This window comes from Heptranchias perlo, chromosome 12 (genome assembly GCF_035084215.1).
Source record: "Heptranchias perlo isolate sHepPer1 chromosome 12, sHepPer1.hap1, whole genome shotgun sequence".
NCBI classification, from domain to species: domain Eukaryota; kingdom Metazoa; phylum Chordata; class Chondrichthyes; order Hexanchiformes; family Hexanchidae; genus Heptranchias; species Heptranchias perlo.
In genome coordinates, this window is record NC_090336.1 from 282,537 (window position 1) to 296,676 (window position 14,140).

The 14,140-nt window shown below is 51.8% G+C and overlaps 1 protein-coding gene across 2 annotated transcripts in view; it reads left to right on the forward strand.

Annotated features, from left to right (window-relative positions):
• The first annotated feature begins 6,334 nt into the window (after window positions 1-6,334).
• Window positions 6,335-14,140, forward strand: part of LOC137327802 (formin-binding protein 4-like) — a 55,481-nt gene continuing 47,675 nt past the window's right edge. The window contains exon 1 of one of the 2 annotated variants that reach the window (XM_067993611.1): window positions 6,335-6,991. In XM_067993611.1, coding sequence (XP_067849712.1) covers window positions 6,889-6,991 — 103 coding nt within the window. In that variant the 5' untranslated portion in view covers window positions 6,335-6,888. The remainder of the gene's footprint in view (window positions 6,992-14,140) is intronic. The other variant, XM_067993610.1, reaches the window with a different exon arrangement.

The window sequence follows — 14,140 nt, forward strand, 5'->3', positions numbered from 1 at the left end:
CACCTCCTCCTCTTCAACACAGACCCTGATCATCCTCCACCTCCTCCTCTTCAACACAGACCCTGATCCTCCTCCACCTCCTCCTCTTCAACACAGACCCTGATCATCCTCCACCTCCTCCTCTTCAACACAGACCCTGATCCTCCTCCACCTCCTCCTCTTCAACACAGACCCTGATCATCCTCCACCTCCTCCTCTTCAACACAGGCCCTGATCATCCTCCACCTCCTCCTCTTCAACACAGACCCTGATCATCCTCCACCTCCTCCTCTTCAACACAGGCCCTGATCCTCCTCCACCTCCTCCTCTTCAACACAGACTCTGATCATCCTCCACCTCCTCATCTTCAACACAGACCCTGATCCTCCTCCACCTCCTCCTCTTCAACACAGACCCTGATCATCCTCCACCTCCTCCTCTTCAACACAGGCCCTGTTCCTCCTCCACTTCCCCACCCCCTTCATCAAAGTCCCTGATCCTCCTCCACCTCAGCACAGGCCCTGATCCTCCTTCAATTCCTCTTATTGGTTGTTTCAGAATGATGTTTTGTAATTTTCTTTATTATAAATAAACTGAAATCCTGTTGGTCTGTTATAATTATTGATCAATCTTCAAACAGTGGAGGCCCCACTGCTGTGTGAGTGGGACTGAAGTCTCCTGATACACACACACAATTTCCTGAATTAGTGACAAACCCTGCCCCTCAGACAATGGAATTCCTGACTGGATCAGGATTGTATTTTATTTACAGAAACAGTTCCCATTCTCTAACACACAGAGTACCTTGGAATAAATTTACTGAACACACCACTGACTGGATAGAACCCAACCCTGGCCTGGTGATTGGAACAATAGCACTCTCTCTGTACAGGTAATACATGGGCTGATTTTCCTGGCCGCCCTCTGTCCCAGCACTGCACAGATGCTCCACTCGTGCACACTAAGCTGCAGCCCCATGTGGTGAACTGGGACATTAACATGGTCCAGCCCCAACCCCCAGTGTGGGTCCCATCCCAGCCTGGGCCTGACTCCAGCAAACGGGGGAGACCTGCAGCTCCAGGTCTGGTCACAACCCCCAGTGCAGGTCACATCACTGGCAGGGATTCGCAGCGGCAAACGGGGGAGGCCCGGTCGCCCGACTTGATGATGCTGCTGCTGAGGTAGAGCACGGGCCGAAGATCTCAGGGCAGCTGAAAATAAATTCTTCTCTTCTTATTCAGAGAGCCCTGGTGATGCAGACTGAAAAATACGGTGGGGGGACACAGCTCCCAGAAGAGGAGACTGAGCCTCCAAAACAGGAGAGGCACATCTCCCAGAGCAGCATCGACAAAACTTCTAAAAAAAACTCCCAAAAGAGGAGGGGACACAACCCCAAAATAGTGGGAGACACAGCTTCTAAAAGAGGGGAGACACAGCTCCCAAAAGAGGGGGTAAAGAATTCCAAAGATTCACGACCCTCTGGGAGAAGAAATTCTTCCTCATTTCTGTCTTAAACGGGCGACCCCTTATTCTGAGACCATGTCCCTTAGTTTTAGATTCCCCCATGAGGGGTAACATCCTCTCAGCATCTACCCTATCGAGTCCCCTCAGAATCTTGTATGTTTCAATAAGATCTCCTCTCATTCTTCTAAACTCCAGTGAGTAAAGACCCAACCTGTTCAATCTTTCCTCATAAGGCAACCCTTCCATACCCAGAATCAACCTAGTGAACCATCTCTGAACTGCCTCCAATGCAAGTATGTCCTTCCTTAAATAAGGGCACCAGAACTGTACGCAGTACTCCAGGTGTGGTCTCACCAGCACCCTGTACAGTTGTAGCATGACTTCCCTGCTTTTATACTCCATCCCCCTAGAAATAAAGGCCAATATTTCATTTGCCTTCTGGATTACCTGCTGCACCTGTATGTTGACTTTTTGTGTTTCATGTACGAGGACACCCAGATCCCTCTGTACCGCAGCATTTTGTAATATTTCTCCATTCAAATTATATTTTGCTTTTTTATTTTTCCTCCCAAAGTGGATGACTTCACATTTTCCCACATTATATTCCATCTGCCAAATTTTTGCCCATTCGCTTAACCTGTCACTATCCCTCTGCAGACACTTTGTGTCCTCATCGCAACTTGCTTTTCCATCTATCTTTGTATCATCAGCAAATTTGGCCACAAGACACTCTGTTCCTTCACCAAGTCATTGATATATATTATAAATAGTTGATCCCTGTGGCACCCCACTAGTTACAGATTGCCATTTTGAAAATGACTCTTTTATCCTGACTCTTTGTTTTCTGTTAGTTAGCCAATCCTCTATCCATGCCAGTATGTTACCCTCAACACCATGAGCTCTTATCTTGTGCAGTAATCTTTTATGTGGCACCTTATCGAATGCCTTTTGGAAATCCAAATATTCTGCATCCATTGGTTCCCCTTTATCCACCCTGCCCATTACTTCCTCAAAGAACTCTAATAAATTTGTCAGACATGATTTCCCCTTCATAAAACCATGTTGACTCTCCTTGATTGTATTATGAGTCTCCAAAAGTCCTGCTACTACTTCCTTAATAATGGATTCTAGCATTTTCCCAATGACAGACATTAAGCTAACTGGTCCATAGTTACCTGCTTTCCGTCTCACTCCCTTCTTGAATAGGGGTGTTACGTTTGCGGTTTTCCAATCCGCTGGGACCTTTCCAGAATCTAGAGAATTCTGGAAGATTACAACCAATGCATCCACTATCTCTGTAGCCACTTCCTTTAAGACTCTCAGATGCAAGCCATCAGGTCCAGGGGACTTGTCAGCCTTTGGACCCATTAGTTTTCCTAGTACATTTTCTCTAGTGATAGTGATTGTTTTTAGTTCCTCCCTCCCCTTTGCCCCTTGATTTTCTACTATTATTGGTATGTTATTAGTGTCTTCTACTGTGAAGACAGATACAAAATATCTGTTCAATTCCTCTGCCATTTCCTTGTTTTCCATTATTATTTCCCCAGTCTCATCCTCTAAGGGACCAATGTTTACTTTAGCTACCCTCTTCCTTTTTATATACTTGTAGAAGCTTCTACTGTCAGTTTTTATATTTCTTGCTAGTTTACTCTCATAATTTATTTTCTCCCTCTTTATTATTCTTTTAGTCATCCTTTGCTGGTTTTTAAAGTTTTCCCAATCTTCAGGCTTACCAGTAATCTTTGCCATGTTGTATGCTTTTTCTTTTAACCTGATACCATTGTTGACTTCCTTAGTTAGCCATGGTTGGTTCACCCTTTTTGTGGAGTCTTTCCTCCTCACAGGGGTATATTTTTGTTGTGAGTCATAAAATATCTTTTTAAATGTTTGCCACTGCTAATCCACCATCATACCATCTAATCTGTTTACCCAGTCCACTTTAGCCAATTCCGCCCTCATTCCTTTATGGCAACAATCGCCAGACAGGAGGGTTCCCTCCCAGTCAGGGAACACTTCAGCAGTCAAGGACATTCAGCCACCGACCTTCGGGTAAGCGTTCTCCAAGGCGGCCTTCGAGACACACAACGCAAAATCGTCGAGCAGAAATTGATAGCCAAGTTCCGCACCCATGAGGACGGCCTCAACCGGGATCTTGGGTTCATGTCACGCTACACGTTACCCCACCAGCGAACAAATGTTATCTGTTTTTAATACAACGGGTCATTTGCTGTCTTTTCGATGTTTCTGCCTCTCTCTTTTTTTTGGTGGTTTGTATATTCGGAGACCTTGTAGGTAACACCTGTCTGTCTGCACACTGATTGCCTTGGCAACGGGCAGTTGAAAACACTGTCTGTAATCACCAAGTATTGTTCTGTGATTTATAAATGTAAAGGATTCGAGGATTTCATTTCCACAACATTCACCTGAGGAAGGAGGAAGTCTCCGAAAGCTTGTGAATTTCAAATAAAATTGCTGGACTATAACTTGGTGTTGTAAAATTGTTTACAATTGTCAACCCCAGTCCATCACCGGCATCTCCACATCATGCCATTACCTAGTTATCGATTACCGTATCATCGATCTGCCATTACCTAGTTATCGATTACCGTATCATCAGTGTCTGAGTGTAATGGGCCCAAATCTCTCTTGTACTTAAAATATTTAGAAAAACGTTCATTATTAGCCTCCATATTACTTACATGGATTTTTTGTATTCCCTTACTGCGGCTCATAATATTTTCTGTGTCCCTTTGCTTTCTCTATTTCTCCCAGTCTGCTGGAGGACCACTTTTCTTTCTGTTTGTGAGAGATGCGAAGATGTGTCTGAGGGAATGGTTCACACCCGAACACGGTGAGGGGGGAGTCAGGTTCAGGGTTCACACCTGAACACAGGGGGGTCAGGTTCAGGGTTCACACCCGAACACAGGGGAGTCAGGTTCAGGGTTCACACCTGAGCATAGGGGGGGTCAGGTTCAGGGTTCACACTGAACACAGTGGGGGTCAGGTTCAGGGTTCACACCCGAACACAGGGGAGTCAGGTTCAGGGTTCACACCCGAGCATAGGGGGGTCAGGTTCAGGGTTCACACTGAACACAGTGGGGGTCAGGTTCAGGGTTCACACCCAAAAACGTGGGGGGGGGATCAGGTTCAGGGTTCACACTGAACACAGTGGAGGTCAGGTTCAGGGTTCACACCCAAAAACGTGAGGGGGGGATCAGGTTCAGGGTTCACACCCAAACACGGGGTGGGGGGGGATCAGGTTCAGGGTTCACACCTGAACACGGGGGGGGGGGGAGGGGGGGATCAAGTTCAGGGTTCACACCTGAACACAGGGGGGTCAGATTCAGGGTTCACACCCAAACTCGGGGGGGGGGGGGGTTCAGGTTCAGGGTTCACACCTGAACACAGGGGGGTCAGATTCAGGGTTCACACCCAAACACGGGTGGGGGGGGGGGTCAGGTTCAGGGTTCACACCTGAACACGGGGGGGGGGGGGAGGGGGGGATCAAGTTCAGGGTTCACACCTGAACACAGGGGGGTCAGATTCAGGGTTCACACCCAAACTCGGGGGGGGGGGGGGGTCAGGTTCAGGGTTCACACCTGAACACAGGGGGGTCAGATTCAGGGTTCACACCCAAACTCGGGGGGGGGGGGGGGTCAGGTTCAGGGTTCACACCTGAACACAGGGGGGTCAGATTCAGGGTTCACACCTGAACACAGGGGGGTCAGATTCAGGGTTCACACCCAAACTCGGGGGGGGGGGGGGGGTCAGGTTCAGGGTTCACACCTGAACACAGGGGGGTCAGATTCAGGGTTCACACCTGAACACAGGGGGGTCAGATTCAGGGTTCACACCTGAACACGGTGGGGAGAGGGGGTTCAGGTTCAGGGTTCACACCTGAACACGGTGGGGGGGGGGTCAGGTTCAGGGTTCACACCTGAACACGGTGGGGGGGGGTCAGGTTCAGGGTTCACACCTGAACACGGTGGGGGGGGGGGTCAGGTTCAGGGTTCACACCTGAACACGGTGGGGAGGTCAGGTTCAGGGTTCACACCTGAACACGGTGGGGGGGGGTCAGGTTCAGGGTTCACACCTGAACACGGTGGGGGGGGGTCAGGTTCAGGGTTCACACCTGAACACGGTGGGGGGGGGGGGGTCAGGTTCAGGGTTCACACCTGAACACGGTGGGGGGGGGGGGGTCAGGTTCAGGGTTCACACCTGAACACGGTGGGGAGGTCAGGTTCAGGGTTCACACCTGAACACGGTGGGGGGGGGTCAGGTTCAGGGTTCACACCTGAACACGGTGGGGGGGGGGGTCAGGTTCAGGGTTCACACCTGAACACGGTGGGGGGGGGGGGTCAGGTTCAGGGTTCACACCTGAACACGGTGGGGAGGTCAGGTTCAGGGTTCACACCTGAACACGGTGGGGGGGGGTCAGGTTCAGGGTTCACACCTGAACACGGTGGGGGGGGGTCAGGTTCAGGGTTCACACCTGAACACGGTGGAGGGGGGTCAGGTTCAGGGTTCACACCTGAACACGGTGGGGGGGGGGTCAGGTTCAGGGTTCACACCTGAACACGGTGGGGGGGGGGTCAGGTTCAGGGTTCACACCTGAACACGGTGGGGGGGGGGGTCAGGTTCAGGGTTCACACCTGAACACGGTGGAGGGGGGTCAGGTTCAGGGTTCACACCTGAACACGGTGGGGGGGGGGTCAGGTTCAGGGTTCACACCTGAACACAGGGGGGGGGGGAGGTCGGATTTTGGTCTCCAAGGACCCGACGTATGACGCACTCACGCCAGACGGCGCTGGCCAAGCCCGCGCAGCGCAAGCCGGCCGCGTTGAACGTGATGATGTCATCTACAAATGTGTTTACGCGCTGACGTATGACGCATTCTGCACCGTTGGATTTGGTGCCCGGAGTCCGTGTGAAGGAGGCCCGGCGGCGGCCTGGTCCGAGCCCGGAGTCCGTGTGAAGGAGGCCCGGCGGCGGCCTGGTCCGAGCCCGGAGTCCGTGTGAAGGAGGCCCGGCGGCGGCGGCCTGGTCCGAGCCCGGAGTCCGTGTGAAGGAGGCCCGGCGGCGGCGGCCTGGTCCGAGCCCGGAGTCCGTGTGAAGGAGGCCCGGCGGCGGCCTGGTCCGAGCCCGGAGTCCGTGTGAAGGAGGCCCGGCGGCGGCCTGGTCCGAGCCCGGAGTCCGTGTGAAGGAGGCCCGGCGGCGGCGGCGGCGGCCTGGTCCGAGCCCGGAGTCCGTGTGAAGGAGGCCCGGCGGCGGCCTGGTCCGAGCCCGGAGTCCGTGTGAAGGAGGCCCGGCGGCGGCCTGGTCCGAGCCCGGAGTCCGTGTGAAGGAGGCCCGGCGGCGGCGGCGGCGGCCTGGTCCGAGCCCGGAGTCCGTGTGAAGGAGGCCCGGCGGCGGCGGCGGCCTGGTCCGAGCCCGGAGGCCGGTCTGATGGGGAAGAAGACGCGGATCAATCTACAGCAGAGCAGGCGGCGGCCCATCCTCCAGCTGGAGTCCGGCCACAGGAAGGAGGAGCGGGGCTCGGGCTCGGAGGGTGAGCCGGGGAGGGGAGGGGAGGGGAGGGGAGGGGAGTGGGGGGCCGGGGAGGGGAGGGGAGGGGAGGGGGGGGCCGGGGAGGGGAGGGGAGGGGAGGGGAGGGGAGTGGGGGGCCGGGGAGGGGAGGGGAGGGGAGGGGGGGGCCGGGGAGGGGAGGGGAGGGGAGGGGGGGGGCGGGGAGGGGAGGGGGGGGCCGGGGAGGGGAGGGGAGGGGAGGGGGGGCCGGGGTTAGCGGGCGGGTGGGCGGATTTGCGAGGCTGCTGAACCCGCGGGACTCGTGGCCCCGCAGAGCGAGTGTGTGACAGATACCCGGTGAGTGGGCGGGGGCCGGGCCCCGGGGTGGGGGCGGAGAGGGTGACACCGGCCCTGGGCAGAGCTCGAGTATCGGAAGAGCGAGCACTTGTGGCCCGAGTAGGAAGAGCCCGTCCGGACCCGCCGGACCCCCTCCCCCCCGTCCGGACCCGCCGGACCCCCTCCCCCCGTCCGGCCCCCCTCTCCGTCCGGACCCGCCGGCCCCCGTCCGGACCCCCATCATATCTGATCTGCCCCCCCCCCCAATCCCTGAATACATTTACCCAACAAATATCGATCGATATCAGTCTGCAAAGTGCCAATTGATCCTCAGCCTTGGTGTTTTGGGGGGGGGGGGATTCCAAGTTTCCTCTGCTCTGTGGGAAGATGTGCTTCCTAATTTCACTCCCAAAGTGTCTAGCTCCAAGTTTAAGATTGTGCCCCCACGACAGCAGATAGCTTCTACCCTATCACATCCTTCAATCACACCTTTTTTTTATTCGTTCACGGGATGTGGGCATCGCTGGCGAGGCCGGCATTTATTGCCCATCCCTAATTGCCCTTGAGAAGGTGGTGGTGAGCCGCCTTCTTGAACCGCTGCAGTCCGTGTGGTGAAGGTTCTCCCACAGTGCTGTTAGGAAGGAAGTTCCAGGATTTTGACCCAGCGACGATGAAGGAACGGCGATATATTTCCAAGTCGGGATGGTGTGTGACTTGGAGGGGAACGTGCAGGTGGTGGTGTTCCCATGTACCTGCTGCTCTTGTCCTTCTCGGTGGTAGAGGTCGCGGGTTTGTGAGGTGCTGTCGAAGAAGCCTTGGCGAGTTGCTGCAGTGCATTCTGTGGATGGTGCACACTGCAGCCACAGTGCGCCGGTGGTGAAGGGAGTGAATGTTTAGGGTGGTGGATGGGGTGCCAATCAAGTGGGCTGCTTTGTCCTGGATGGTGTCGAGCTTCTTGAGTGTTGTTGGAGCTGCACTCATCCAGGCAAGTGGAGAGTATTCCATCACACTCCTGACTTGTGCCTTGTAGATGGTGGAAAGGCTTTGGGGAGTCAGGAGGTGAGTCACTCGCCGCAGAATACCCAGCCTCTGGCCTGCTCGTGTGGCCACTGTATTTATATGGCTGGTCCAGTTAAGTTTCTGGTCAATGGTGACCCCCAGGATGATGATTGTGGGGGATTCGGCGATGGTAATGCCATTGAATGTCATGGGGAGGTGGTTAGACCCTCTCTTGTTGGAGATGGTCATTGCCTGGCACTTAAGTGGCAAGTAACATTCATGCCAGACATCAGCCCAAGCCTGGATGTTGTCCAGGTCTTGCTGCATGCAGGCTCGGACTGCTTAATTATCTGAGGGGTTGCGAATGGAACTGAACATTGTGCAATCGTCAGCGAATATCCCCATTTCTGACCTTACGATGGAGGGAAGGTCATTGATGAAGCAGCTGAAGATGGTTGGGCCGAGGACACTGCCCTGAGGAATTCCTGCAGCGATGTCCTGGGGCTGAGATGATTGGCCTCCAACAACCACTACCATCTTCCTTTATGCGAAGTATGACTCCAGCCACTGGAGACTTTTCCCCCTGATTCCAATTGACTTCAATTTTACTAGGGCTCCTTGGTGCCACACTTGGTCAAATGCTGCCTTGATGTCAATTGCAGTCACTCTCACCTCACCTCTGGAATTCAGCTCTTTTGTCCATGTTTGGACCAATGCTGTAATGAGGTTTGGAGCCGAGTGGTCCTGGCGGAACCCAAACTGAGCATCAGTGAGCAGGTTATTGGTGAGTAAGTGCCGCTTGATAGCACTGTCGACGACACCTTCCATCACTTTGCTGATGATTGAGAGTGGACTGATCGGCCGGTAATTGGCCGGATTGGATTTGTCCTGCTTTTTGTGGACAGGACATACCTGGGCAATTTTCCACATTGTCGGGTAGATGCCAGTGTTGTAGCTGTACTGGAACAGTTTAGCTTGAGGCGCGGCTAGTTCTGGAGCACAAGTCTTCAGCACTACAGCTGGGATGTTGTCGGGGCCCATAGTCTTTGCTGTATCCAGTGCACTCAGCCATTCATATCACGTGGAGTGAATCGAATTGGCTGAAGACTGGCTTCTGTGATGGTGGGGATATCGGGAGGAGGCCGAGATGGATCATCCGTTCGGCACTTCTGGCTGAAGATGGTTGCAAACGCTTCAGCCTTGTCTTTTGCACTCAAGTGCTGGACTCTGCCATCATTGAGGATGGGGATGTTTGCAGAGCCTCCTCCTCCCGTTAGTTGTCTAATTGTCCACCATCATTGACCTTGATTAGAGTACTCTTTAATCTGCAGCAATGTCTGAGTTGCACCCCCAACCACTCGTATCCCTCTGTTGGAGGTCAGGACTGTGGCTTTAATTAGATAGAGTAAAGCTCCCTCTACACTGCCCCATCAAACACTCCCAGGTAGGTTAAGCATGTGAAGCCCCCAACCCTGCCTCACCCAATATCTACAATCCCAGAAGACTGCCCCTCATTGCATCAATGTTGACCCCATTTGGTGCTGAGTTGTGGCTATTTTTATGCTGTCGATTCACAAAAATTATTGAGACTGTCCTCATCTTAGGGTACTGACAACCAGTAATGAGGGAGTGAACGCAACTGCATTCTAAACGACTCCTCTGTCCCACCTGTCATCAGTTTTTATGATGCCAGATATGTTCACAGCTTCAGATAACTGAATAAACTGCTTCGAGCTCCCTGTCACGGACCTCATTGAAACCCCCTTGTAACATAATCCGAGCCATCAGAAAATACGGTGTGTGGGCTTTGGTTTACCGCTGGTGTAAGACACTAACATCACGCTCGTTGTCGGAGCCTGACTGGCCCGGAGAAGTGCACAGAACAGATTTGTTGGGCAGTTTCTAGTGTTGAAGGAAAGAACTTGCATTTATATAGTGACTTTCAGCCCTCAGGACGTCCCAAAGAAATACAGCCAATGAAGTACTTTTTGAAGTGTAGCCACTGTTGTAATACAGGAAACATGGCAGCTAATTTGTGCACAGTAAGATTGAGGGATAAATGTTGGCCAGGACATTAGGCGAACTCCCCATTCTTCTTAGTGATGTTTGTTGAGGGATAAATATTGTCCAGAACACTGAGGAGAACTCTTCGAATAGTGCAGTGGGATCTTTTGCGTCCACCTGAGAGGGCAGATGGGGCCTCCGTTTAACGTCTCATCCAAAAGATGGCACCTCTGACAATGCAGCACTCCCTCAGTACTGCAGTGGAGTGTCAGCCTGCAGTCTCTGGAGTGGCTACACGGGTTGCATTAAATGTGTGTGGAACCATTCTGAAACCGTTTACATTCCTGGTGAAAATCTTGGGTCAGGGCCTGGATTTAGACCCATGTTTATGGTTTTAAACTTACTGACTCCCTCTGGTACCTAATGTGATGTTTCCAGTGGATAACATCAGGACATTGCTCGACGATGGTGTCACAGTGCTGGAGGTGAGCAGTGCGTTGCTCAAGACCTATTCTCAGACGAGGCATTGTTCACTCATTCTCACCCCATTATCCGTCCCTCGCCACCCTCCAATGTGAAGGATGGTAAAAAAATTCCAGCTTGCACCTAGCAAAATTATAGGCCAGACAGACTGGTGAAATGGGCAGACACATGGCAGATGAAATTTAATGCGGAGAAGTGTGAATTGATACATTTTGATGGGAAGAATGAGGAGAGGCAAAATAAACTAAATGGTATAATTTTAAAGATGGTGCAGGAACAGAGAGACCTGGGGGTGTATGTACACAAAACTTTGGTGGCAGAACAAGTTGAGAAGGCTGTTCAAAAAGCATATGGGATCCTGCGCTTCATTAATAGAGGCACAGAGTACAAAGCAAGGAAGTTATGCTAAACCTGTATAAAACACTGGTTAGGCCTCAGCTGGAGTGTTGTGTCCAATTCAGGGCACCACCCTTTAGGAAGGATGTGAAGACCTTAGAGAGGGTGCAGAAGAGATTTACTAGAATGGTTCCAGGGACTTCAGTTACGTGGATAGACTGGAGAAGCTGGGGTTCTCCTGAGAGCAGAGAAGGTTAATGTTAATTTGATAGAGGTGTTAAAACTGTTCATGATTTTGAATAGAGTAAATAAGGAGAAACTGTTTCCAGTGGCAGAAGTGTCAGTAACCAGAGGACACAGATTTAAGGTAATTGGCAAAAGAGCCAGAGGTGACATGAGGAAACATTTTTTTATGCAGTGAGTTGTTATGATCTGGAATGCACTGCCTGAGAGGGCGGTGGAAGCAGATTCAATAATAACTTTCAAAAGGGAATTGGATAAATACTTGAAGGGAAAAAATTGCAGGGGAATGGGACTAATTGGATAGCCCTTTCAAAGAGTAGGCACGATGGGCTGAATGGCCACCTCCTGTGCTGTATCATAATATATTATGAACTCACTCCTGGTTATCTATTCTGTGTATAAACCCCCCGAACCCCTCGGTTAGATTCCAGTCTGTAACTCACTCCCGGGTATCTGTTATTCTATATATAAACCCCCCGAACCCCTCGGTTAGATTCCAGTCTGTAACTCACTCCCGGGTATCTGTTATTCTATATATAAACCCCCCGAACCCCTCGATTAGATTCCAGCCTGTAACTCACTCCCGGGTATCTGTTATTCTATATATAAACACCGCCGAACCCCTCGATTAGATTCCAGCCTGTAACTCACTCCCGGGTATCTGTTATTCTATATATAAACCCCCCGAACCCCTCGGTTAGATTCCAGTCTGTAACTCACTCCCGGGTATCTGTTATTCTATATATAAACCCCCCGAACCCCTCGATTAGATTCCAGCCTGTAACTCACTCCCGGGTATCTGTTATTCTATATATAAACCCCCCGAACCACTCGATTAGATTCCAGTCTGTAACTCACTCCCGGGTATCTGTTATTCTATATATAAACCCCCCGAACCCCTCGATTAGATTCCAGTCTGTAACTCACTCCCGGGTATCTGTTATTCTATATATAAACCCCCTGAACCCCTCGATGAGATTCCAGCCTGTAACTTACTCCCGGGTATCTGTTATTCTATATAAAATGCATGTATATGGTGTTGTGTTCTATGGTTTATTGTTACACTGTAGTAGCCCAGATTCTGGATATATACTTGTCGCTGTTTTGGAGTTCCCTGTGTCTTAAATTGATATTTTTTATTCCTGCTCCCTGCTTTCATCTCCCCCAGAAGTGACGGATGGCTGCATTTGGCAGAGCTGCGGGCAGCTGAGAGTCCATACATCGAGAGGATCACGGGTTTCTCTTCTCCTATAGTCCCAGGCCTGGGCTGTGTGACCCCCCCCCCCCCACCAGTCCCTGCAGCAGTCTCGGTTTGACACCTCTCAAGGACCCAGCGAGACGTGCCACTGGTGGGACTGGCAGTTATAATCACACATGGGTACGGTAGCATAGTGGTTATGTTACTGGGCTAGTAATCCAGAGGCCTGGACTAAAATCCAGAGTCATGAGTTCAAATCCCGCCACGGCAGCTGGCGAATTTAAATTCAATTAATTAAATTCAATTAATTAAATAAAAATCTGGAATTACAATACTAGTATCAGTAATGATGGCCATGAAACTACCGGATTGTCGTAAAAACCCATCTGGTTCACTAATGTCCTTTAGGGAAGGAAGCCTGCCGCCCTTACCCGGTCTGGCCTATATGTGACTCCAGACCCACAGCAATGTGGTTGATTCTTAATTGTCCTCTGAAATGGCCTAGCAGGCCACTCAGTTGTAAAATCTCGCTACGAAAAGTCATAATAAGAATAAAACCGGACGGACCACCCGGCATCGGACCACTAGGCACCGGACACGACAACGGCAAAACACCAAGCCCAGTCGACCCTGCAAGGTCCTCCTTACTAACATCTGGGGACTTGTGCCAAAATTGGGAGAGCTGTCCCACAGACTAGTCAAGCAACAGCCTGACATAGCCATACTCACAGAATCATATCTTCCAGCCAACGTTCCAGACTCTTCCATCACCATCCCTGGGTATGTCCTGTCCCATCGGCAGGCAGACCTACCAGAGGTGGCGGTACTGTGATATACAGCCAGGAGGGAGTGGCCCTGGGAGTCCTCAACATTGACTCTGGACCCCATGAAATCTCATGGCATCAGGTCAAACATGGGCAAGGAAACCTCCTGCTGATTACCACCTACCGTCCTCCCTCAGCTGATGAATCAGTCCTCCTCCATGTTGAACACCACTTGGAGGAAGCACTGAGGGTAGCAAGGGCACAAAATGTACTCTGGGTGGGGGACTTCAATGTCCATCACCAAGAGTGGCTCGGTAGCACCACTACTGACCGAGCTGGCCGAGTCCTGAAGGACATAGCTGCTAGACTGGGCCTGCGGCAGGTGGTGAGCGAACCAACACGAGGGAAAAACTTACTTGACCTCGTCCTCACCAATCTACCTGTCGCAAATGCATCTGTCCATGACAGTATTGGTAGGAGTGACCACCGCACAGTCCTCGTGGAGATGAAATCCCGTCTTCGCACTGAGGACACCATCCAACGTGTTGTGTGGCACTACCACCGTGCTAAATGGGATAGATTCAGAACAGATCTAGCAGCTCAAAACTGGGCATCCATGAGGCGCTGTGGGCCATCAGCAGCAGCAGAATTGTATTCCAGCACAATCTGTAACCTCATGGCCCGGCATATTCCTCACTCTACCATTACCAACAAGCCAGGGGATCAACCCTGGTTCAATGAGGAGTGTAGAAGAGCATGCCAGGAGCAGCACCAGGCGTACCTAAAAATGAGGTGCCAACCTGGTGAAGCTACAACTCAGGACTACGTG